The sequence below is a fragment of the Choristoneura fumiferana genome, chromosome 10, assembly GCF_025370935.1.
Source record: "Choristoneura fumiferana chromosome 10, NRCan_CFum_1, whole genome shotgun sequence".
In the NCBI taxonomy this organism is placed as follows: Eukaryota; Metazoa; Arthropoda; class Insecta; order Lepidoptera; family Tortricidae; genus Choristoneura; species Choristoneura fumiferana.
Window position 1 is genome coordinate 2,817,999 of NC_133481.1, and position 24,601 is coordinate 2,842,599.

A 24,601-nucleotide genomic window follows, 5' to 3' on the forward strand; every position below is an offset into this window, starting at 1 on the left:
AAAAAACATGAAAAAGAAGCTGAGAAGGTAAGACATTAATAAGGGTTCACTAATTTTAACTGTTTATACAGACAGAGTAATATTAAATACTCAACTGAATTTTGTAGGTACCTATTGTGATGACTACTTCGTGAACCGAAGACTCAAAGCAAAGAAAGTAAACGATTATTTAAGCTTAATGTGGCGTTTAATATAAGGTGTTTTAAAATTTGCTGAAATACCATCTAATATTTTTACTAACCTTTCACTAATGCTTCATGTGGGTAACTTGGTTGCATAGCTTTATTGTTTTAATGCTTTGTTTGAGCACGGTGTGTTGTTTTTTATTTTACTGTATTGTTTCTAAATTTTTCTTAGCTTTTTGAAGGAATGAACTGACAGCGATATTACACGAATACTTATAGTACCGCTCATTCTAGAATTTCTTTCAATGCCATGACGATTGGTTGTTTAACTTACACGCGGTACCTATGCAATATTAATGGCATGCATTTTATTTATTATTTACAGATTGGTCTACCTAAACTAGTCAGAAACACGAGCAAAGACCAAGAAGGGAAACCAATTAAGTGGCTGAAAATAAAATGTCTTCGGTTTGAGAAGGTGTTGTTAAGTTCCGCTATACACACGATGGCCCTTACGCCCAATTCGACTTATTCCAGGAAAAAAGGCGATTCCGCGACCTAGGAAGAGGCTAAAGGTACAAAGAGGCACTAGAACCGATGAATGCGAAATCAGCGGCCAAAGACAAACCTGGTTAGATCAGTTCAAAGCATTTCCTATCCCTAAGGCGTATCAAGATTCCTCAAGATCTCCACTATTGGTACGAGTCTCTACCTACTCAAAAAGATATCATAGACACGCTGCCTGAGCCTGATATCACAGAAGAAGATCCAGAAGTACTATAAAATATTGTTTTCGTCTTATTTTTCCCTTTTTAGGGTTCCGAACCCAAAGGGTGCCAACGGAACTCTATTACTGAGACTCCGCTGTCTGTCAGTCTGTCCGTCCGTCCGTCTGTCACAGAGCTCTATCTCTTGAGCCGTAATAGCTAGGCACTTGAAATTTTGGGCTCATTTGAGTCGTCTTGACGACTACCTACTTTTGGTAACCAGGGGAAAAAATTACCGCCAACAAAAAGCTTGTATTAGAATTTTTAACACAAAGTTATTACTGAACCATTTGTTTTTAAGGCATTGTACGGAGGTTGACCGATTTTTCTTGTTTTAAATGGTCCTAAATAACCTTTTAAAAAAATGAACCAGCAATAATTTATTTTTTAAATACTTACTGAGTTTTATTGATTTTCTTTACATTATCAAAGTTTCAGATGTGTATAGTTATTATAAAAATCAATTTGGTATTAAACATTTTAGGAACAGTTTAACTAATTATAGTTATTTTCTTACTTTATACTTTAAAAGTGAGCGACAATTCACTAACTCTAGTCGAAAAAATCACTAACTGACATCTAGGTTCATAATTTAAGAGATAAAAGTAATTATCGCTAATAACCAGGAAAATAGAACTTTTTGATTCGATTTGGCAGTTGGAGCTTATGCCGTAGCGTTATGTCTTTGCGACAAGACATAATTATGATAAATATCTCACGCCAAAAACGTTAGATTTTTTTTTTATTTTTACAACTTTAAACCGCCGTATCTCAAAACAGCAAAATACGACTTAGTGACTTTTCGCTCTACGGGGACGATATATCCACAGCCATATTTATATTACTTCGAATAACATAAATTAAATTAAACTTAATTAATTTAGTGCTCTCTAAAACCACCCCTGCCATTCAATTATAAAAAGGAATTTCCAGTCCAACTTTTAAATTATTAAAGCGATCACAATAAACAAAATTAGTGCGAGTATAATGCTAAAAAAAAAGGAATTGACCCATTTTTACCCTCTACGCTTTCGTAGAGCCTCTACGCTTCCCGTAGCTGCGTAGAGGTGTTTGTGTGACTATCCCTATGGCTGTAGGCTTCACCCACTCTTTAAGATTCCCACGGGAATCTTTTTGAGGGGTAAAAGGAAAGTTAATACGCACGCTTGCTACTTATGTCATAAATAAGTTTTCACTTCTCATGTTTGTAGTAACCTTCGTATTTATGCTAAATTAAAGTGACATTTTATGCTCTAGTGCCTAAAGCAAAATCTTCGTCTAAGACCAAGGCAACCAAGCGCCAAGAGACAAGAATAAAAAAAACGGTCAAGTGCGAGGCGGACTCCCGCACGAAAGTCGAATCACGGTTGTTGTATGGGAGCCGCATTAAATATTTATTTTATTCTTTTTTTAGTATTTTTTGTTATAGCGGCAACAGAAATACATAATGTGTGAAAATTTCAACTGTCTAACTGTCACGGTTCATGAGATACAGCCTGGTGACAGGCGGACGGAGAGCGGAGTCTTAGTAATAGGGTCCCGTTTTTACCCATTAGGTACCGAACCCTAAAAATGAGTCATTAACTTCGTTACCCAAGCAGAATAAATAAATATTATTTTTAGCGTTTTGCGTTTTTGCTTAATGACATTTCTGTTTTCTTAATAGCTAGGTTACTATTTCCGTGATCAGACTCCAGAATGAAATCTGACTACAGAAACCATAAAAATTTGCCATGTTCCCGTTTACGGACAACTTCTTCTTCAATTTTACTTTACCAAATGGTGATTTCTAACTAAATAAACCATATCAAATATAAAATCACCATACGTGTCCTTACAATATTTAAAGAGCTGTTCCATTCAATTCATTGAAAGTATGTATTCCCATTCTAACGATAAGAAAATTAAAATTGTTTCAATGAACTAAAATAATATGGACCTCCGCAAAGTAACGCCTGATTCAATAAATTATTTGAAATTGTTTCATCAATGATGGAGTTCTCAGGTAACAAACATAAAAAAACGATTTAAAAGCTCCTCTTTCATTTGAAGTATGTGAATTTTGAAGACGATTAAATTATTTCTGTACGACACGCGCCTTGAGTGCTATCTCGTTGCGGGCACATCGGATTGGATACTCACTCGCCTACTTGCCTAGCTGACGTAAAGAGGGGCAAATACGAGGACCGCTAGTAGATAGCTTCGGGAGAATAAGGTTACGAGGTCAACGACATTTTCGCTGTATTTGTGTATTTATGTCGATGATAAGGATACCTTTGGGGTAGAGATTTAGTCCACGCGAAATCTGCTGGGGGAATTTTGATAATCCTAAAGTTTGTAAACATTTTATTTGTTACTACTTCACGCTTGTTTAACTTAGATACTATAGACTTAGAACTTAGATATAGAGGCTTGATGACTTAGATGAAATTTGGTAGCTGGGTCTCGGGAATAACACATTGGCTTGATTTTATTTTCTTCTGCTTCTTTTATTTCCGACATTCTCGTGAGATTGGGATAATAATATAAACATATCAAATTCTGTAATCCCATACTCACACACACACACACACACACGCACGCACGCACGCACGCACGCAGACAATCTTATTCGTTTACAACATTAACAGGATTAAGTATATTTAGCTAGCTACAAGGCAACATGAGCAATCGTTCACATCTGGCCAAGCAGAAAACGTGACGGCCTTTTTTTTAATATTTCGCGACTCAGGCAAATACATTCTTTGAACCAGCCTATTCGATCGTTAACGTGCTACACAGCTTTACTAACTTAAAAATGCTGCAGAAAAACACCCATCGTGAAATCTGTAACACTTCAGCCGTCGCTTTAAAGTCGAAGTTTGAACGTTCAATGTTTTTACGGCGTTAAGATAACGTTGTATTTGTAGATATTTTAATGGGGCATGTTTCTTCATAAGTAACTTTTCGTTTTAATTGAAATGGGGTTGTTATAGAGCATAGAGCATAATGCTATCGGTTGATAATTAACATTAAATAGTTGAGGCTCTTTTTGCGTCTGAAATGAAGTGCACTACAGTTAAATATACGCAACACCCCTGCTAAAATCATAACTCTTTTGACTTTGGCATAGTCGAGCTAAATTACAAATCACACTTAACTACTTGTTTATTTCCTTGACATTCACACTGCCTGTAATAACAAACTAACTTTGAAGAAAATTACTACACCAATTTCAATGCAATCAGCGCTATTGTGCGAAAGAAAGTAGTTTTAGATTGATGTAGTTACAGTTTGTGGTCATATAATTAAGAACGATTTTTTATAGAGAAGATTTTTTCAAACTGACAAGTGTTACTAACTGTATGTATATTTTTGTACTTCTCTCGGTATCGTAAAACTTTTCCTTACTAGCGGTAAATTCATTTATACATATAATTGGCTAAAAATAAATAGATAACTTTATATATTACATCTAAACCTAGTATTACTACTTACTGGCTGGTCATATAATTAAGAACGCTGAATAGTTTATTTTTTATTCAAATTTAAATAGAGAACGGACCGCCGCTTTGTGGTTTTAGGTTATTATTTGAATAATTTTGGCGCCATTTAGTGCCGTAAAAGTCTTAAAGGCGATTGCTTCATATAAAAACAACGGGGAAAAAATAAAAGTTGTGATAAATCTACAAGAAAAGTAATACTAAAACTTCGCGACAAGAATTGGTCGTATAAACACATAGCCGATCATCTGCAATGTTCAAAAACTATGGTTTTCCACGCCATAAGATTTTGTACGTATCAAACTACTGCAAATGTTCCGCGTGTACCTAGACAAAGAAGTCATCTCGTCGAGATGATGAAATATGTTCGTTTGGCAAAACAAAATTCTTTTAAAGGGTCTAATGAGTTGAGAAAATAATATTTGGCGAAAACAACCCTTCAGCAATCTCGGCACGCAGTATTCGAATGCGTTTTGGTGGAAGAAAAGTTGCACGGAAGGATAGCAAGGAAGGTGCCTATGTTGAAACGGTGTCATAGGGAAGCCCGGCTTGCATTTGCAGAAGATATGAAAACTGGACAGTCAGACAGTGGAAAAACGTTCTTTTTTTCTGACGAGACAAAAATAAATAGGGTATGTTCTGATGGCAAAACGATATGTAAAACGGCCTCCAAATAAGCATCCGACCCAAAGTACACAAAAGTACTTTAAGCATGGCGGGAGAAATGTAAAAATTTGGGGATGTTTTTCTGGACATGGTGTTGGACCTGTTAGGCTGATAGAAGGAAACATGGATCAATTTCAATACAAAAACATACTGGAAGAAACAATGTTACCATATGCTGAAGGCGTGCTTCCGGTTATTTGGACATTCCAGCACGACAATGATCCCAAGCATACTGCACGTACGTTAAGGAATTCCTCACATCGCAATCAGTTTCTCTGTCTTAGATTGGCCAGCCAACAGCCCCGATCTTAGAGCATAGAGCATCTTTGGTGCGAAGTCAAGAAAAAAGTTTCAAATCGACAGTGTGGCAATTTAAGAGAACTGTATGACGTAATTCTTAGAAGAATGGAACTCTATCTCTCTTGCGAAATGTCAAAAATTGATAGATTCAATGCTCGCTGGTGTAAGGCAGTAATAAAAAGCCGTGGACATGCTACTAACTATGAATTTTAGTTAAAATGTATTACATTGCTTTTTTTTCTGTACAAACTTCACGTTAGTGTGATTTAGTTAATCTAAGTTTCAAATAAAAAACTTTCGAACCGTTCAATAAATCGTTCTTAATTATTTGTCCAGCTTCATTACTATTTGAATTTGTTACTAAAGAGAATAAAACAAAATTTGTAAAAAAATGACAGTAATTTTATTCTTTATTGTAAATCCGTTTGCTCTATTCATGTGGCTATTTCATAACGTAACTAGTTACTTCTAAGAAGGACCACGACTACACATGACATGATTTAGTTAAAAATAATCTGGAACTTCAAATCGTTCTTAATTACGTGGCCACCACTGTATATGAATGGACGAAGTTACGTTAATCTTTATTCATAAACTTTAACATAAACACATAAGTGTTATAAGTTTTTCATCATTTACCTTCACAAGTTACTACCTGCAGGTGGTAGGACCTTGTGCAAGGTCCGCCCGGATTGCTACCACCATCTTGCTCGCTAATCCTGCCGTGAAGCAGCAGTGCTTGCACTGTTGTGTTTCGGCGTGGAGAGTAAGACAGCCGGTGAAATTACTGGCACGTGAGGTATCCCATCTTAGGCCTCTAGGTTGGCAACGCGTCTGCAATACCCCCGGTGTTGCAGATGTTTGTGGGCGGTGGTGATCTCTTACCATCAGGAGACCCACTTGCTCGTTTGCCATCCAGTCGAATAAAAAAAAACACAAAGTAGTGATTTTAATTCAACCAACTTTCAAATGACAAACCATAATTGTCCTGCTTTCTGTAGTTATTTTATTCTTGATGTTATATTATCTAACATCTAATGCTGTTTGGTATTAGGTATATAGCTGGTTATTTCATGCCAACTAGAGTGTAATAAAATATGGCTGCACGATTTCAAAAAGACAAATCGAAATGGTTAGTGCGTAGAATTCATCATCATCATCCCAGCCTATATACGTCCCACTATTGGGCACAGGCTTCCTCTCGGAACAAGAGGGCTTGGGCCATAGTTCCCACGCGGGCCCAGTGCGGATTGGGAACTTCACACACACCATTGAATTGCTTCGCAGATTAGTGCAGGTTTCCTCACGATGTTTTCCTTCACCGCAAAGCTCGTGGTAAATTTCAAATGTAATTACGCACATGAATTTCGAAAAACTCAGAGGTGCGAGCCGGGGTTTGAACCCACGACCCTCTGCTTGAGAGGCGATAGGTCAAACCACTAGGCCACCACGGCTTTTTTAGAATATATTTTTTTTTTCGACGTAGACTTAAAACATCGAAAAAGATTGTCAATTCTAGGTCCAAGATGTTGGACTTGAGAGTTTATGAGTCAGTCAGTCAGTCATATTTTTTTCATTGAAGCATATTAATTTATTACAAACCAGCTATTGCTTGCGAATTGGTCTACGCAGAATTTTTTCATCGCTATACCGCAGGATAAAAAGTATTATTTTTTTAGCTATGTTAATTCAAAATATGAACTATCTGTATGCCAAATTTCATCCAAGTCCTTTGTGCCACTTTTGATAACAGACACCCAATCTCTCTCTCTCTTTCTCTACACACTATATAGCGTATTGTGATCAATTTCTAACACATAATCACATCTCTATCTAATCTGTAAGTTGGTTTCAATCCAATTGATTAAAAATTTGACCCACCAGTAACAGACATGTAAAAGTGCTCTTAAACAAAATCGTGTTAAAAAACCATTGTCGTCAAAAAAACCCTTAACATTTTCACAACAATTGAAGCTCCACAGAAAAGGCCCGATAACCCCCATGTCCATTTCCTAAAACTTATTAACCATTTTCCTTTTTGGCAACAACAAAAGAGTTATAATTTACGGGGACATTAATTCTTGAAGAGAAACCCCGCTTCCTGTCCGTGGGGTGATTCCGTTATTAAATTTAATTGTATTCTCACCCTCATGCGGTATCATGGTAAGAATATATTTTTTTATTAATTCTTCGGGACAAGGTCAGGCTCGAACGCTGGGAAAGAAAATTTTTACGCATAAAAAGCTATTAATTTGATATTTTACGTCACGAGTCACTGACGTAATAGTATATTATTTAGTAGTAGTTAGTAGTATCTGTGATGAATGCAGCAAAGTCAGTTTTTCGCCATCAAAGGTTGCACCCGAACTGCAAGGGGTCAGTTTTATGTCAAAACTGTTGTTTAACATTTATTTTACTGTCGTTTTGAGATAAAACGCATTTGCCAGACATTATCAACATGCTTCTAAACAGAAAACAATAATGGAATATAAAAAAAAAAAAGATCACCACCGCCCATAGACACCTGCAACACCAGGGGGATTACAGGTGCGTTGCCAACCTAGAGGCCTAAGATGGGATACCTCAAGTGCCAGTAATTTCCCCGTTTGGTTACTCAACGCAACTTGCAACGTAACTTAAAATGTATGTTAAAGTGAAATACATTACTTCAATTCTCCAGCATTATTATTACAGTAGCTACTTCCTTACGATACGTCAATTTCCTTTTCACCCATATAATTTTAACAAACGCATTTCAAAGTGATGTTACAACTTTATTAGCTTTCTATTGCGTGCGAAAATTCAGGGTAGAGCCATAAGCCGGTCCCAAGTGCGAGGCGAACCCTTCCGACGCTGCTAGGAGGGTAATTATGCCCTTTACCACACATGTGCATTTTAAAGTAATATTAACGCCTAAAGTAGGAGCGCTAACTACTGATGTATGTTGGATGGAAGTTGGGTGTTACCCTACATTTTGTACACATTTTGTAAACAAATTTTTAGTTTTTATTTTGTCCTACCTACCTAACCTATCTATGTATGTATCTCTGACGGTAATCAAATCTTGTTAATAAAATTTCACCTTCTTTTGGTCAAATGTCAAAGTCGATCCTGTGTCTTGAAATTTGGTACACATCTTACTGTTGATATTCCATACATTTGTCAAAGTAATCGCCATGAAACCAATAATGAAAAGGTTGTGAGAAGGAATCTTTTCATTTTTCCAAATATTTCTAAGAGTTCTACGTAAAATCGAAAAATCTTAACGGCAAAGTCTAAGGACATGAAATTGTACATGAGTACTCTACTTTTCATACAATGTAAATGAATAAACACGATATTAACTGCGGGAACTTCTACATATAGGGTTAAAGCTCTTAATTTGACTTCAACTACACAACTTATTGGTTTAAGCAAGCCAAACCGCGGACAAAAGCCAGTGGAGTCATGAAAAGAAACTATAAAAGTCCTTGTTTTTTATTTGTAACAACTTCAAAAATATTTATGCCTATTAAAACATGTTGCTGTCGTGATTACTCGACGTAAAGGAGAATGGCTGAGCTTTCCAATTATTTTTTAAGCAAAAGCAACATTCTTTATTTTAGCTTCGAGGATTTAATTACCGTGTGACACGATGAAGGTGCATAGAAAATTGGGTTGGTAAAACTTTATGTTGTTATTGCGTACGAGTAAATTGGATGGTTAAAACACTACGTTACTATTGCATACGAGTAAATTGATTGGTAAAACTCAACAATATTGCATACATGTAAAATTCTATGTTATTATGTCATGCTTATAAAAAGATACTTAAATTTCACACTTACAAATATAAACACTTGAGAAGAAAATATAGTTTGCAACCATCATTTACAAAACAAAAAATAAAAATAATGGATGAAAACGAATTCAATTACTAAAACGTATAAGTCAATCGTATGTTTAAATTAAATCGACATCCTCGATTTTTTTTACATAGTACTGCTACTCAATCTTCATAGTGAAAGGCTTTGAATTGTTTTCTCGTGCCTCTCACACTCAAAGATTCTGCTCTTACTATGATATTTGTATTTTTGCCTTCATATTAGAACATGGTTATGCCTGTATTTAAACTAAACGGCTTAGTTCAGAGACATGCAATTTCGCAGAAACTTTATAAGAAAGAAAACAAATGAAAAACACCATAATTAAATTTTTGGGAATAATTTTTCTGAATTTCAATTCTACTGCCAGGTCATCCTTAAAAGAGTAAAACCGAGGGTTAAAGCTAGTCATCACATTAATCGACCTTACTCTTTCACGTTTTCCAATTTACACCAAACTACTTTTCCATCTAAAAGTTCAATAACCTTCCGACAAACAAAATACTCAAATACCCTCGAAAAATAAAACAACGGGTCGTAAAACGAGTGCAACAGCGCGGCGACAAATTTTTCACTTACTATCAAAACTGCAGCACGCTACATGAAACAAAACCTTTAAAAATGAAACAATCCAAACGAGCATGAAACTGTGAACTTGCATAAGAAACGTGTTGCAAATGTTTCGTAAATAGTTAATACTTTTTACATATAGAAAAGTTGGCTTATAACACGGTTTTTCGTAGCAGAGCCGCGTTTTGTGTGATGTTTAAGTTCGCGTTGATTATTTTAGGTTAGACGTATTTTCTAAGAGCGCCTTTCGTGTGATAAGCTATAGCTGTAGTATTCATAAAATCACTAAAAAACGAGTTGTTATTTCGCGTATAAAGTTGCAATTTGAGCAGGATCTACTATGGATACTAGTAACTAGCTAGTAAGTAGTAGTATGGTACTAGGTCAACTGGTGTCAATATTTCAAATTCAAATTCAAATTGTTTATTACATAAATACAGTATTGCTTAAGATTATGTTATAACACAAAAACCGACCACCGCTTGACATTATTAAATAGGTAGAAGATTTTATCTGTGTCCCCTTCACTAGGATAGGCCTGTGTCGCAGGTTGACGCTAACATTATGATTTTCGGATCTTGGATTACCTGGCACTAAAGTAAAAACCATAATCTAAAATCCGAAAATCATAATGTTAGCGTAATAATATTTACTCGTAATGTCCCATGATATTTTTTTTTGAGAAACGTCTTCTGCGCTGATAGACATTTCTTTAAACTTAAAATCGCTCTCTTAAAAAGTGGTACTTTCAAAGTTGCATCAGTTTTCACAGGAGACACATCTTGTCATGTGTCCTCTATTACGCGTATCGAGCAGTAATAAACATTGAAACATTTGCCAAAAGAAATTTTCTGTCCAATCGCTTCCATCAGCAAATAAAAGTCAGGGACTTGTAAAAAAGAGATTTGTCTTACTTGTCATATGCGTCTCTTTTACAAATGAGGGTCATTTAAAGGGCCTCGCAACTATTTCAGTAACTGCGAAATGCACAAGGTTACGTAAGAAAGGAAACATAGACAACGCTTTTGTAAGTAGATTGTTCTGGAAACAATCTGAGGTGAGACTACTCGTAGGTTTGTGCATTGACAAGATGACCTGACGCCTGATGTTAGATTTGTTGAAAGGTAGTCTAGGCTAAGAGATTATTACATTAATGACGATTTCATCTAGCCTACTCTGGGGTGACATGATAAAGAGCAACTCTCTGATGCCAACTACTTAATGTCGGTCTGCCTATGCGAAGTGGTTTCATTAACTATGTAATGTATAATGGCGCTTGAAAAATCTTTATATGTACGTTAAAATAAATCCCTATAAAAATATATGTCCCTTGGTCACGTCATAACTTGGGAATAACTTCTATTTAATTCATCTTTATTAAGTTTTCTAATTCTTATACAAAAAATAATAATAAGAAAGTTGCACAGAAAATTTAAAGACTGTCACAACTAAAGACATTGGGAGGATTAAAGACATTTGGCCCGGTTTTTTTTCATGCAACGTTATAATATCTTAAAATTCATTCACGGTGTAGTTTTTAGGAATTCCCACGGGAATTTTCGGGGCATCCCGGAATTTGTGATGAAATTTGGTATGTAGACAACTAGAGGCCTGAAATAACAGTCGGGCTACCTTTTACTCCAAAATTCCCACAGGACCGGGATAAAATCCCAAAAGTTTTATGTAATCCTAATGAAATTCACGATGGAATCCAATTACTAGTTCTGATGGTCTACGCATGCAAAACCGTGGGTAGAGACTAGTTTTATATCATCATCATCCCAGCCTAGGCCTCCCCTCAGAATGAGAGGGCTTGGGCCATAGTTCCCACGCGGGCCCAGTGCGGATTGGGAACTTCACACGCACCATTGAATTGCTTCGCAGGTTTGTGCAGGCAGCTCGCGGTAAATTTCAAATGTAATTCCGCACGTGAATTTCGAAAAACTCAGAGGTGCGAGCCGGGGTTTGAACCCACGACCCTCTGCTTGAGAGGCGATGGGTCAAACCACTAGGCCACCACGGCTTACAGTTTTATATGTATAATAATAATTAGTAGTTTAAGTAACAAATGCCAAAGAGAATATTTATCACTATGTGCCAACGTTATCAGAAGGGAAGTATTTTATAGTAAGTACTTATATAAAGTGACAGAGCACGACTTAGGTTCTTAGATAGCATACCTATTATAAAATGGCCACAACATTTTTAATCACTGGCTGTCGGGTCGCTGGCGGCGGATGGATGCGAGGGCTGAAGACAATGTTGTGGCGCGCCATGGAAGAGGCCTATGTCGAGCTGTAGGCTGATGATGATGATGATGATTTTTAATCAACAACATCAATATCCCAGCCTATATACGTCCCGTTTCTGGGCATAGAATGAGAGGGCTTGGGCCATGGTTCCCATACGGGTCCAGTGCGGATTGGGAACTTGACACACTCAATTGAATTGCTTCGCAGGTTTGTGCAGATTTTTAATGCTGGCTAGTAAAACTTAGCTCTCTACAAATTGGCAAATAGCATAAAATTACAGGGAAAAGCACATTTTTCAAATGAAAATATGACCAATGCATGTTGCAATTCGCATTTACCTATTTTCAACTCGGATCACGCACACCGTAAAACATGTAACTGGCACTGTTAATTTATACGATTGCGTTCTAACATTGAAATAGACTCTTTTTAACACGCCTATAAATAATTACATCACTACTTACTTTAAATAAAATCGTATCTCATAGTCGATAATTTTTCTTAGTGAACATTATTCCAAAGTTAAATGTGCGAAGTTCCCAATCCGCAGTGGGCCCGCGTGGGAACTACGGCCCAATCCCTTTCATTCCGAGAGGAGGCCTGTGCCCAACAATTACACGTATATATAGACTGGGATGATGATAATGATGATGACATACACAAGGCGAGGCCTGTCTCGTAGCAGTCATGTCAACGTCAAGGATACAGACGTATTGACTTGAGTTGAGATTTTTCACAGTTAGTAGTACAATCGGCAGGACAAACAAAGGCTATTGGAGCACGTGGCCAGAGGTGACGTTTAGCTTCACCTATAACTATGTATCTATTAACATAACGGAATGTTTGAACTTGATTTTGATGTGTGACGGTGGTTATTAGTTTGGTTTGTGTGTGCTCTGACAGCGCGGAGACGTAGCTATAGTTAATTGTAAAGGCTGACCAGGAATATAAAAAACCTGACGCCAGGGCAGCACTTCTACGTTTTCTATTGCAACATTCTTTACACTTACCATACGGTACCTACCAGTCATATTGACGACGGTGTCGGTGATGTTATTTAAAGGAATATTTTCTAATCCTTCAGACTTTTTCTATGACAAATACTTTTATACATTGTGAATTATTTTCCTTCCAAGGCTATGGATAATCTTCGGCATTATACGAAAACACAAAATAACACTAAAATACGACGCGCAAACAACGTTAAACTTTGACAGGAATATACAGATGACATTTTTATTTATTGTTACCAGTGCAATAAATTAGTTCTATCGGTTTTCCGCAATATGGCGAGGTTTTTTTATAATTCTGGTCAGCCTTTACAGTCCTCCACAAAGTATCGACCGATTCAATAAAATATTAAAAAAAACGCATTTATAATATTAGTAAGAATTTTTTTTTAGCAGCCTATACAGGGTGGCTCATATAGATCGGTCAGTATGGGGAGGTCTGTAACTATAAGACGTACGAATACCTGTTCTTAGAAACCATGTCATCGATTTAGTAACTAACAAGAAAAACTGCATTCTTATTAACTCGCATTGCATGTCTTATCGTTTCAGAATTTTCCATACTGGCCGATCTAAATAAGCCACCCTGTATAGTATCCCACTGCTGGGCAAAGGCCTCCCCTCTTGACCTACACAACTCCCGTTCTGACGGGCCTATGGGCCGGGACTATGTCAGGCCAGTCCTTTGCTTAAGTGTCCAAATCGGCCCGCCATCTTCTCGGTCTGCCTCGATGTCGCTGGCCGTTCTACGGCACCCACCAACGATGGTATAATTAATATTATTACATTAAAAACTAATCACTCAATGACATGTAACTTTACTAATTTAACCTAACATTTTAATGGCGCACGTCGCGTACCTAAAATGAGCTAGAGAGTGAAACCCCCTCACCCTGTTTCTACATCGGGGAAATCAAATAGAGTTGTTGTTTTTATCATTAAGATGATCGTTGTAATTTTCTTTACCCCATACCAGTACCTACTCACTTTTTTTTCTTTAGTCGTATACTTATTCTAATTTTTTAAGCCAAGTCTAATGGCCGGTATCAGATATTTTGTTGGAATTTCGGACTTTTTTATTGGGTCTGAAACACCTTGTGGTGTTTTCGGTGGAAAAATAAAAAATATTGGAATAAAATTTGTTATAATATATTTTGAGAAAAAGTTTATTCTATTTCAGAATTATTCACTATTTTTGAGAAAAGCTTTAGATTAGTCTCGGCTGGAGTAGCAATTGCTGGCTTCATTAGTTAAACGGACTCGCAAGCTCGTCCGTCTAATACTCATACTCAGCCAGCAATTGGCTACTTCCAGGCCATGACAATAATCTACTATTTCTCCGATATGCTTGGAAATGTCCACCTAACTGTCGTCAACATAGTACACGAGTTCTTCTTTACTGCCACAAATAAAAATAAAAATAAAAACACTTCCCGGCTTCAAATTGTATGAAATTCCATTACCATACAGTTTTTTACTTTTTAAGTTCACGTTTTGACAACGGTAAGTCAATCTAAACAGCCTGACGATCAAAATCCTTCTACCTTTTTTCTTTTTAAGGCCTAGTCTAAGATTTAATCTAGGAAGAAGCAGCGAAATATTTCGAGTTCTAAACTTAAACTGGTCACAAAAGAAAATGGCTGAACAAAGCGTTCAGTAGTAGCACTTTAAACCGTAATTTTAGTGATACAAAGCTGCATTTGCATTTAACTATATGTTTTTATTGATATAGTAAAAAATATATACTTATTATTATTTCTAATGGCATTAAAAGTAAAAATAAAAAATAAACAAGTATCGCGGGAAGTACAAGGGCAACTTTTTAAAGTATTAAATTTAATATTTTAACAGTTTTGCTTTATTTCCTCGCATTAAATATTGGAGAAATGCACTATACAATACATGCCACAGCGGAAATGGCAATTTATGGATTCGTATTTACTGAACTCGACTCATCCACGAATTGCTTTTTCCCGGCCTCGGCAGTAATATACTATTATTGTATGTTTTGTCTTGTACTCAACGATAATCATTACCGAAAACCTGGATTGAAAGGTTAATTTGCCTGGTTTTGGATTTGGAAATCGTCTATTCCAACCACGTATTCCAAAAACCCACAACCGACATCATTGCTTATTTTCATCTGCCTCCGTTTCTCTCCTATCCCGTTCACATCTCGAATAAGGGGCTTCACCCTACAAGGGTCTGAGATGGTAGGGGTGCCCTGGCACACATGCACAGGCGATTCCTAGTTTTCGCGTCATAGCAACGGGGTATCAAATTTTATTCGCTAGTCTTATTGAAATTTGAATTCAAAGGATGTCAAGTACACATGCCTTTTGCAAGGTACGTAGTGTCGTGTGTAATTTTTCTTTGATTGTATGTTACGTTTAAATTGTAATGGATGTTACTTATTTGAACCATGGGTGGAAATTGTCACGGATTGTGTTATTTTTTTTGTAAATTACACGTAAAATTAAAAGTTAAAAGGGTAAAAGTTGTTTTGTTTTAAATACCTGTTGATAGTGATTTCTCAATATTTCGAAAGTATTACATATCAGTAGGTATTCATCATTATAAATATTCACATAGTGAAAGTTGTAATGAAATACTATATATCTTTAAAACGAAATATATTCAGTCAACAACGGTTACTAAATATAAAACACGAGATCATAGAAAAGAGTAGATTTTGTCTACTCGACTAATACTCGTACATAACCAAAAGTAAGATGTTTTTCTACGGAATATAGACCACAAGGACCTTAAATTCTAAAAAATTTAACAGTAAGGGATCACTTTGAGCTTTTTCGCTTTTGTTCACTTTGTTTTGTCCTGTAACATGTTACTTTAATGTACCTATTTCATGTACTTATAGTAAAAAATTATATAGCTACAATATGTCCCAAAAATATTACTTCCCTAGGTGTACCTTGTACGTTTTACAAAAACGTATTTTTGTGAAATTCGGCTCATATTGTTTTGTTCATATTCACATTGAACTAAAACGAAATTATAACAATATACCACATTATTTGGTTACGTACGAACATTTCTTGTACCTAAATTAATTGTACCGGCCTTGGCTATTCCCGCCTTATATTATAACCTATAAATTCCGGAGCCGTCAAAATAAATCAAGGACTAACCTTTATGCATGCCGGTATGCTTATCCTTAAGTACGGTGAGCTCGTAAATCTTTCCGAACTCCTCGAACATCGGGCGAAGGTCCTCTTCTTCCAAATGCCTTGGGATCTGTCCAATAAACAACTTGACAGCATCTTTTCCCGCGCCCGGCGGAGCTCCGGTGCGCTCCGAAGGTGTCAAAGACTCCCCCTTCGGGTCGTATGAACTGTGGACAGGCGTCGCCGGGGCAGTGGTCACCACACTAGCGTTACTAGAACCCGGCTGCCGACTCTGCCCCATCACCAGTTGATTCTGCATGTAATTCGCAATCAACGGATGCATATTGCACAAATTTGTACCGAGCAGCATTTTTTATACTTAAAGTTATGAACACTTTAATCACAGTTTTCTTTGTACTTTTAAGTTAGCTTACACTATAAATTCGGTTTGTTTAAAGCATGTTTACTTTTACGCGGAGGGATGGGGTGGGTCGGAGTGTGCGTGAGTGCGTCTGTGTGCGTCCCTCTTGCTCTCGGCTCGTAATGCGTAATTTTATCGATCGCTATAGTACAAGTTGTAGGCAGTTTCGGCCTCGTGTCTCCTCACTCGCTCACTGTTATTACACGTGCTTGATGTTTTTATATTTAAAAAGTAATGCTCTTATTTTTCGCGTTGCTGTTTTGTTTTTGCGCGCGTCGATTTTGTAACGCACGTTGACGCACTTGTTTTGTTCTTTGGAGGCAGTTTATTGTTACTAAAACTACAATTAATTGAATTTGCTTAATATTAAATCTTATTTGGTATTTTTAATTATACTGAGATCAAAATTGGCACGAATTAGGTACTAGGTTTTGAGCGCGAACTTTATACACTACTGAAAAACTTAAACACTAATTTTTCACGTTTGTTTATGTTTACAAAACTCGTGTGTTTCAGTTGAGTCACACCGTACTGTTTACAAGCAGCCGACACAATATTTACAGTACACACAAACACTTAATCCAAGAGACATGATTAAAAAAAGTCGAAGAAAATTACAATTTAAAAAAGTTGTAATTTTAAAATTTTAAATTCTAAACACACGCTGTACAACGACGAACTATGACTAGACGCACAAACGAAAAGCACGAGACGACACGAAGAAATTATGGCAACAAAATTGCCGTGTTACCGTCTATATGCCTACATGTCCACTAAGCATTCCCTCCAAGTCCCCTCACTGCCATGGGGAGTCACCAATCTTGATACACACCTCCCTTTCCCGCATTGAGATATTTAGCTACGCAATTCGGGGGTTTATTATTTGGTATTTGCTACGTATATGAGTGAGCGGAATTGTTAATGTTTTGTAAAGATTCAGTGCTTGTTAAAGCGTATCTATTAAAGCCAACTTACAATTAAAAACAAAAAAATGGCGGCAAAACGAAATTCCAGGCTAAAAGTCGGATTTAGGTAAATATTGTTTTTTTATAAAAAACGAATTACATAATTCGGCTTTTTCATATAAAACTGAATTGCGTATTCAGCGAGCCGTGGTCGAAATGTTTAGCCATTTTTTAATAATAAAAAACAAATGACAGCCGGCGTTATTAAATTTATTTGGCGGGAAGTGGCTCGGAGCGGGCATTGCCATAAAACGACCGTCGTAAGTCACTGGCCATTCATAAAAAAACAATTTACCAGCCAGTATTAATACGCAACATCCGAAAAAAAAGCTGAATAATTTAGACCGGTCTTACGATCGTAAAACGGACGCGAAATTCGGTAAAAGGTCTTCAATGTTTGGTCGGAGTATATTTCAACCGCCGAAAATAGAGAAGGGGGCGTCCCCTCCCCTCCAGCCTCAGCGGATGATTCGCGCGCTCCTAATGGCTGTTTAGAAAAAAATTGGCGAAGACCGATCGTTTTAATATTTTTAAGCGTTGTTCAATAATAAACGGAAAATATATTGATAAATAATAGTTTTATGCTGAGTTGAACCTCAATTTGACATGCATTTGCTGGAAAAAACCAATCGAACCTTTTAATTTAATGTAACAACTACATTCAAATAAATGTTGTTTTCTTTTGGGAGGTTTTTGAACCAAAAAATGTTTTTTTTAAACTGCAATTTTTTATTAGGAAATAAGTAAGTTTTTAAATGGTATTTTTTTTTAAATGACCGTGATAGAGTTACATATTGGAAGACGCAGCGTGGACAGGCCCCTGCTAAGTGGACTGATGAACTGGTGAAAGTTGCTAGAGTCTGATGGATGAGGGTTGCCGACCATTTAGGCGTTCTTTGAGGGAGGCTTATGTCCAGCAGTGGACGTCTCTCTTTTGATGATGACGATAACAATAAAGTCATTAATTAAAAAAGAATTTTCAGCAGTTGCATCAAAACAATCACTATAAAATAAAATATAATTCTTGAAGGGAACCCCAAAAAATATCAAAAAAAACGTTCGCGAAGCATCTGAGTCGACAGCGATTCTAAATTTGAAAATTTATAACTCGACCGACGCTGCGGGCAAAAAAATGTTTTTCTTGCCAGCCTTGTTTCGGATTCTTGCCTTTTAGTTTCGCATTAAAAGCTTTCTTTCTTGCCTTATAGAGTGCGGAGTGGAGTGCTTAAGGTCGCGGCCGATGCAATATTTATTAAGCTCCTGAGTGGTTAGCTTTTTTCACAAAAGCGAATCTTTTATTTAGCACTCGAACTGTTTCTTTTTAAACTTTTTATGATAAAATATTATTATACGGTGGGTTGAGAAAAAACTGATTTTTATTATTTATCCTTACTAATCCACGTCCATACTATACTAACTAATTCGTAGTCTATCTCTCTGTCTGATACCTCTTGATATTAAAACCACTGAATTGATTTAGATAAATTCAGGGGGTAGGACCTTGTGCAAGGTCCGCCCGGATTGCTACCACCATCTTGCTCGCTAATCCTGCCGTGCTTGCACTGTTGTGTTTCGGCGTAGAGAGTAAGACAGCCGGTGAAATTACTGGCACTTGAGGTAACCCATCTTAGGCCTCTAGGTTGGCAACGCATCTGCAATACTTCTGGTGTTGCAAATGTCTATGGGCCGGTGGTGATCTCTTACCATCAGGAGATCCACTTGTTCGTTTATTATCCAGTCAAAAAAAAAAGATAAAACTTGGTATGGAGATACATAGTTTACTTTTCTCTTGGAAAATTCACGTGGATAGCAACATTTCATTTCAAAGTACATAATTTAATGTTTAATAAATGTTGTTATATTCATGTTTGCAAATGAAGCAGGTGGTACACAGTATTCACTGTTTACTTGTCTCTGTGTATCTGTACTTTTATTTTAAATGTTTCATGTATTTGGTAAAAAATACTTATATATAACTTTTTACTATTTTTATTAAATGATTATTTGATACCTAATTAATTATTTTACTTATGTAATATTACATGCACCCTATACGCAGTCTTAAACCGAACCCCAGTGCCCATAACTGGGCCATGGGGGGCTAAAGTATTAACAGGCTAATTTTGAAGAGTTCTTAAGTTTCACTCAAGCCTGTGACGATTAGCGAGTCCCTCGGCCATTAATATTGCATTGCGTTTATTATTAATAGCTCTGGAAACTTCATACCGTGTGCTGAACTGAATGTCATACATTAACTAATAGTACGGGAAAAGCCAGGTGATAGTGTTGTGTTAGTTTAGTTTCGTCTCAGACATACTGTGTTATTCCTAGTTAAATAGTGCTGAAGAGTTTCGTAAGACAATTTTATTGTATAATAAAATATTGTACATAAAAATGTGCTAAAATATACGAATGTTTTTGATATAAATAGTAAACTGATCTTGGTGGTCACGCTACTTTTGCAATGAACGGTCAATGCGGTCATAGACAAAGCATGTTTTTAATAATTATTTTTATTTGATGTATGAACCCGTTAAAAAATATTACTTTGGCAATGCCAAAATATGAGTAATTTAATTTACTAAACTTGTCATGTGGAATAGTGACCATGCGATTGGTCATTAAAATTTATATTAATCAAATTATAGTTTATTTGTTTGCTATATGAGCTAATGTACTGAATTCTATTGTAAGGTTGGAAGACATACTTCTGAAGCAATAAAGCTGACCTTAGAAGATCTCTATAATAATACCCGTGTTTTCTGTACTGCTTACTTGTGTTGGTGTTCAATAAAAAGTCATTGCATTGTATTGTATTTATGTCATTCCATCAGAGCCCTAAAAAAAACTACAAACAAAAAATAAAAAATCTTCAACGATATAAATTGCTCTCTAAGAGTTGTCTTAATATGAATTGCTACGAAAGCTACCAGCGTAGCACATTTCCTTCTATGTACGTGCTACGCAGTTTTCCGTAGCAATTATGTTTGCGCATGCGCGCCACGTGTGATATAAAAATTAACTTTATGAATTTTCAACCAACGAAAAAAAACGGACGAGGTTCTCAAGTCGACGCGTATCATCATTATCATCATCATCATCATCATCATCATCAGCCGGAAGACGTCCACTGCTGAACAAAGGCCTCCCCATTAGAACGCCACAATGAACGACGTATATCATTTTTTTTTATGTATGACCACACATAACTTTTTACAGAGTAGTCCGATATTGATAATTCTTTTTTTATTGGTAAGCGTATATATATACCCCTAGGTGATCCTATATAAATTTCGAAAAAACAGGGGATGATTGATTGTTCAGTCACTGATTGTAATGTGTATGACCAGGCATTGCTTTTTACAGAGTAGTCCGATTTTGATTTTTTTTTATTGGATAGGGTATACCTTGAAATAGTTATATTATATAAAGAAAGAAAAAATTACCCCAAGGGTAGGAAAAGAACATAAAGTAAAAACTTTCAAAAAAATAAAACCGCCTAAAAAAACTGAAAAGCAAAAAATAATTATAAACCTTTTTTGCTTAACCTTAATCTAGGGACCAGTTTGAAGTTGGTGCCTCAGCACGAGCTAGGAGGAGTGATAGAAGCCCATCAGATAAACGGCTATAGGTCCATTCCTCCTGGCTAGTGCTGAAGCACCGACTATAAACTACTACAGACCTAGATTAAGGTTAAATAAAAAAGGTTTATTATTTTTTGCTTTTCAGTTTTGCGGAGGTTGAATTTTTTTGTTAAAAAGTTTTTGTAGTATGACACAAATTCTTGGAGGAGGCCTGTGCCCAGCAGTGAGGCTGGGATGGACATGGATTGACACAAATTCAATCCTTACTTTTCCCTTATCCTTACTTCCATACTGTCATTATAAATAAGTGGGACAAAGGATATAACTATTAACCTTCCTAATTTGAACAAAAAACTTTTTTTTTATCGTAACGAGCAAAATTCTCTCATTACCCTTTGCCACAATACTAGCTCGTCCCACATGACATTTATAGGGAAAATTTTCGCTCCTTTTGTCGTATTTTACGAGTAAAACGCAGCCATATGCCTATAAATAAGGACGGACGTAAAGTAACTTTACGAAGGTTTTCAACATAAAAACTTTCATGCGTAAATCTCTTGTTATCTAGGTACAGGTAGTAAATTCTGGTTGCTTATTAACGGAAAGTTGATTTTATGAGATTCTGGAATGAGACATTTTACTGTTTTTTTCTTTACTTTGACAGAGATATAGCCCGATAGCCGTTAGTATCGAGAATTCCGTTTGACGTCACAGTGTTGCTTCCGATTGGGACATTTAAATAAATAATAAATAAATAAATATTATGGGACACTTGACACCAATTGACCTAGTTCCAAACTAAGCAAAGCTTGTACTATGGACACTAGGCAACGGATAAACATACTTATATAGATAAATACATATTAAACATCCAAGACCCGAGAACAAACATTCGTATTATTCATACAAATATCTGCACCGGCCGGGACTCGAACCCGGGACCTCAAGCTTCGTAGTCAGGTCCTCTAACCACCTAGCCATCCGGTCGTCAAATATTTTTTTGCATAGTTATTTAACCAATCTGGTTAAAACCGCGGACGCAGGCCGTTTCCAACCGAGGCAACTGGAGGTCTATCACATGGGATAGAGCTGGGTCGTTACGTATTTTTTGTGCAACGTAACGTAACAGTTTATTTTTTACAAGTAACAGTTTCGAAAAACAGTTACTTACAAAACAGTTTCTTTGCTACGGCTTGGTTTCGTTTCAAAGGAAACGAAAATGTTGTTATCAAATGTAGCTCTTTAGGATATTTGAACAGTTTGCTTCATGAAACAGTTTGGTTCAAGAAACAGTTTTTATATTATAAAACGTTTGTTGTGAAACTAGTTTAAGATATTTGTTCTGTTATTTGTTCTTGTGAGAAAATTTCCTCAAGTCAACGCATGTATGTGATAGTCTGTGGCATCGTTTCTCAAGTCGAAGTGTATGCTAAAAAACCGTTTTCGTTTCGCCACGAAACTGTTAGGTACTCCATTTGTGCAAGTATTTTGGATGGCGAACAATTTTTTGATTTGCATCCTCTTTGCTGTCGGTGGCTGATTGGCGCAAGTCCTTTGCCGCGCGCCTTCGATCGTAAAAAAGGCAGCAGTCAGCCAGACTTCAAAAAACTCTGGCGGGGACATAATATTGGTGCGGTTGTGCTCGGTTTTGCAAATTAAATATTAATTGTGATTATAGACATTGTAAATAATTTTGTGTGTAAATAGTAACAAACTTTATACGTCTTAAAACTAGCTAGTGAAGTGGCGGTGCGGACTATTGCGGCTTGTCCAACAGTGGATATGCTATGGCTGATATGATGATGATAGGTTACCATATGAACAAATTGTTTTCTACTCCTTTAAATAAGCTGATTTAACTATCTTTACATAACATAACTAAATTCTTCACAACTTAATAAAACATAGAGCAATTTTAAATGAAATACCCTACAAATTCCGATTCGAATAGCACAGCTCCTCATACCTACAGGGGGTTCCAAGTTGGACGTCGGAAGACTCAAACAATAGGGTGTGACGCCCTACTTACCAAATTTGATGAATTCAATACTCGAGCTTGACAGGTTGGCGTTCAAGTGGACTCTACGCTTTGGGGATAGAATCCAAAATCGAATGGGTAGAGTGAAGATCCCATTGTGGTTTGACGTTATTTTAGGCTGCATTTTGAAAATTGTAAGGAACTACTTGTTGCCCGTATATTTAGTTGATGACAGTATAATTTTGTTATGAATTGTTTGGTAAATACAGTCAGCGGCACAAAATTTGGCCCACTCTACATATAAAATTACTTAAGTCCTACTGCATACATTTGAAGGTCACATTTTTTGACGCTCAGTACCTATATATTTATGATTGGTTTTTTGGAGTCTTTTTGTATTTTTTATTTCAACTCCAAATTTGTTACTTTTACGGGTATCCCGTGAAACCATATCGAAAAGTATAAGCATACCATATCGAGAAGCATAAGTAGCGTAGTAGAAATAAGCAACCTGAGATATGTATGCATAGGAAAAATTCGTGTCTAGATTCCTGTCCAGCGGTGGTGTAGGGGTTATAGTACGCAGCACCTGCTGCTAGATTTCGCTCGGCAACAGTTAAAATTCTTTTAAAAAAATAACTACTGGAACTACAAGACTTATTTGTAACAGTCTATACCTAGTGCCATCCACGAAGACGCGTGATTTTGTCAAAATTAGCCATTAATGTAATTGTAATAAGAACCACGGCACGCGTCATCGTGAATGACTCTACCTATACTTATATACTAATAGAAAGCTTTGCATAACTAAATAACAAAATAATAGTGTGCAAACAAATATAATGTTGGGATAAAGAACTATCGCATTACCTACCTGCTTCGCAGATGCGTCCCCTCATCTATTCCCAGCCCCAAAAACTAATGTATTTTGACATGATCGATGGATGTTTAAACACATGAACATGCTTACATACACAGCATGCTTGTATTTTTATAAGATGGGTAAATATGAAACAAAAGTGGCACATCAATATTATGTTTTTTATAATTAGATTCTTTTTTTACTATTCCTCACTAAGCAGGACTGCAAAAATCTCAGGAAAAAATAAAAGTACAACGATTTTAGTAACGCATAATTTCACTTGAAATACAAAAACAGGGTCCTAAGTATCACATTAACGCATTTAACATCGAATCTTACACCAAAGACCGCTCCGTGGCATTTCAATGAACCCAGTGTAAGTGACATAGTAAGCTACTTTTGTGGGCGGCACTAAGGAAACTTTATCTTTTCCACAATAGGGAACAGAAACTTTTTAAAGCACATTTTCACAGAATGTCACTTACACTTTGCTTAACATAAAAAAAATCTGGGTCACGGGAGAGACCGAGTCCTTTGAACTGTCGCAATTAATTTAAATTAAACGTAAATATATCTTAGAGTAATTTACAGGACGCCGGTCACACAAATCGACATATGTAAATAAATAAAT

At 36.4% G+C, this 24,601-nt stretch overlaps 1 protein-coding gene across 10 annotated transcripts in view; it reads right to left on the reverse strand.

Annotated features, from left to right (window-relative positions):
• Positions 1-24,601, reverse strand: part of bru3 (CUGBP Elav-like family member bruno 3) — a 1,256,451-nt gene that overhangs the window by 986,123 nt on the left and 245,727 nt on the right. For 8 of the 10 annotated variants that reach the window (XM_074093049.1, XM_074093048.1, XM_074093046.1 and 5 more), the window contains exon 1: positions 16,185-17,329. The exons of the other annotated variants lie outside the window; for them this stretch is intronic. In XM_074093049.1, coding sequence (XP_073949150.1) covers positions 16,185-16,530 — 346 coding nt within the window. In that variant the 5' untranslated portion in view covers positions 16,531-17,329. Of the gene's footprint in view, positions 1-16,184; positions 17,330-24,601 lie in introns of those variants that run through there. 10 annotated transcript variants of the gene reach the window in all.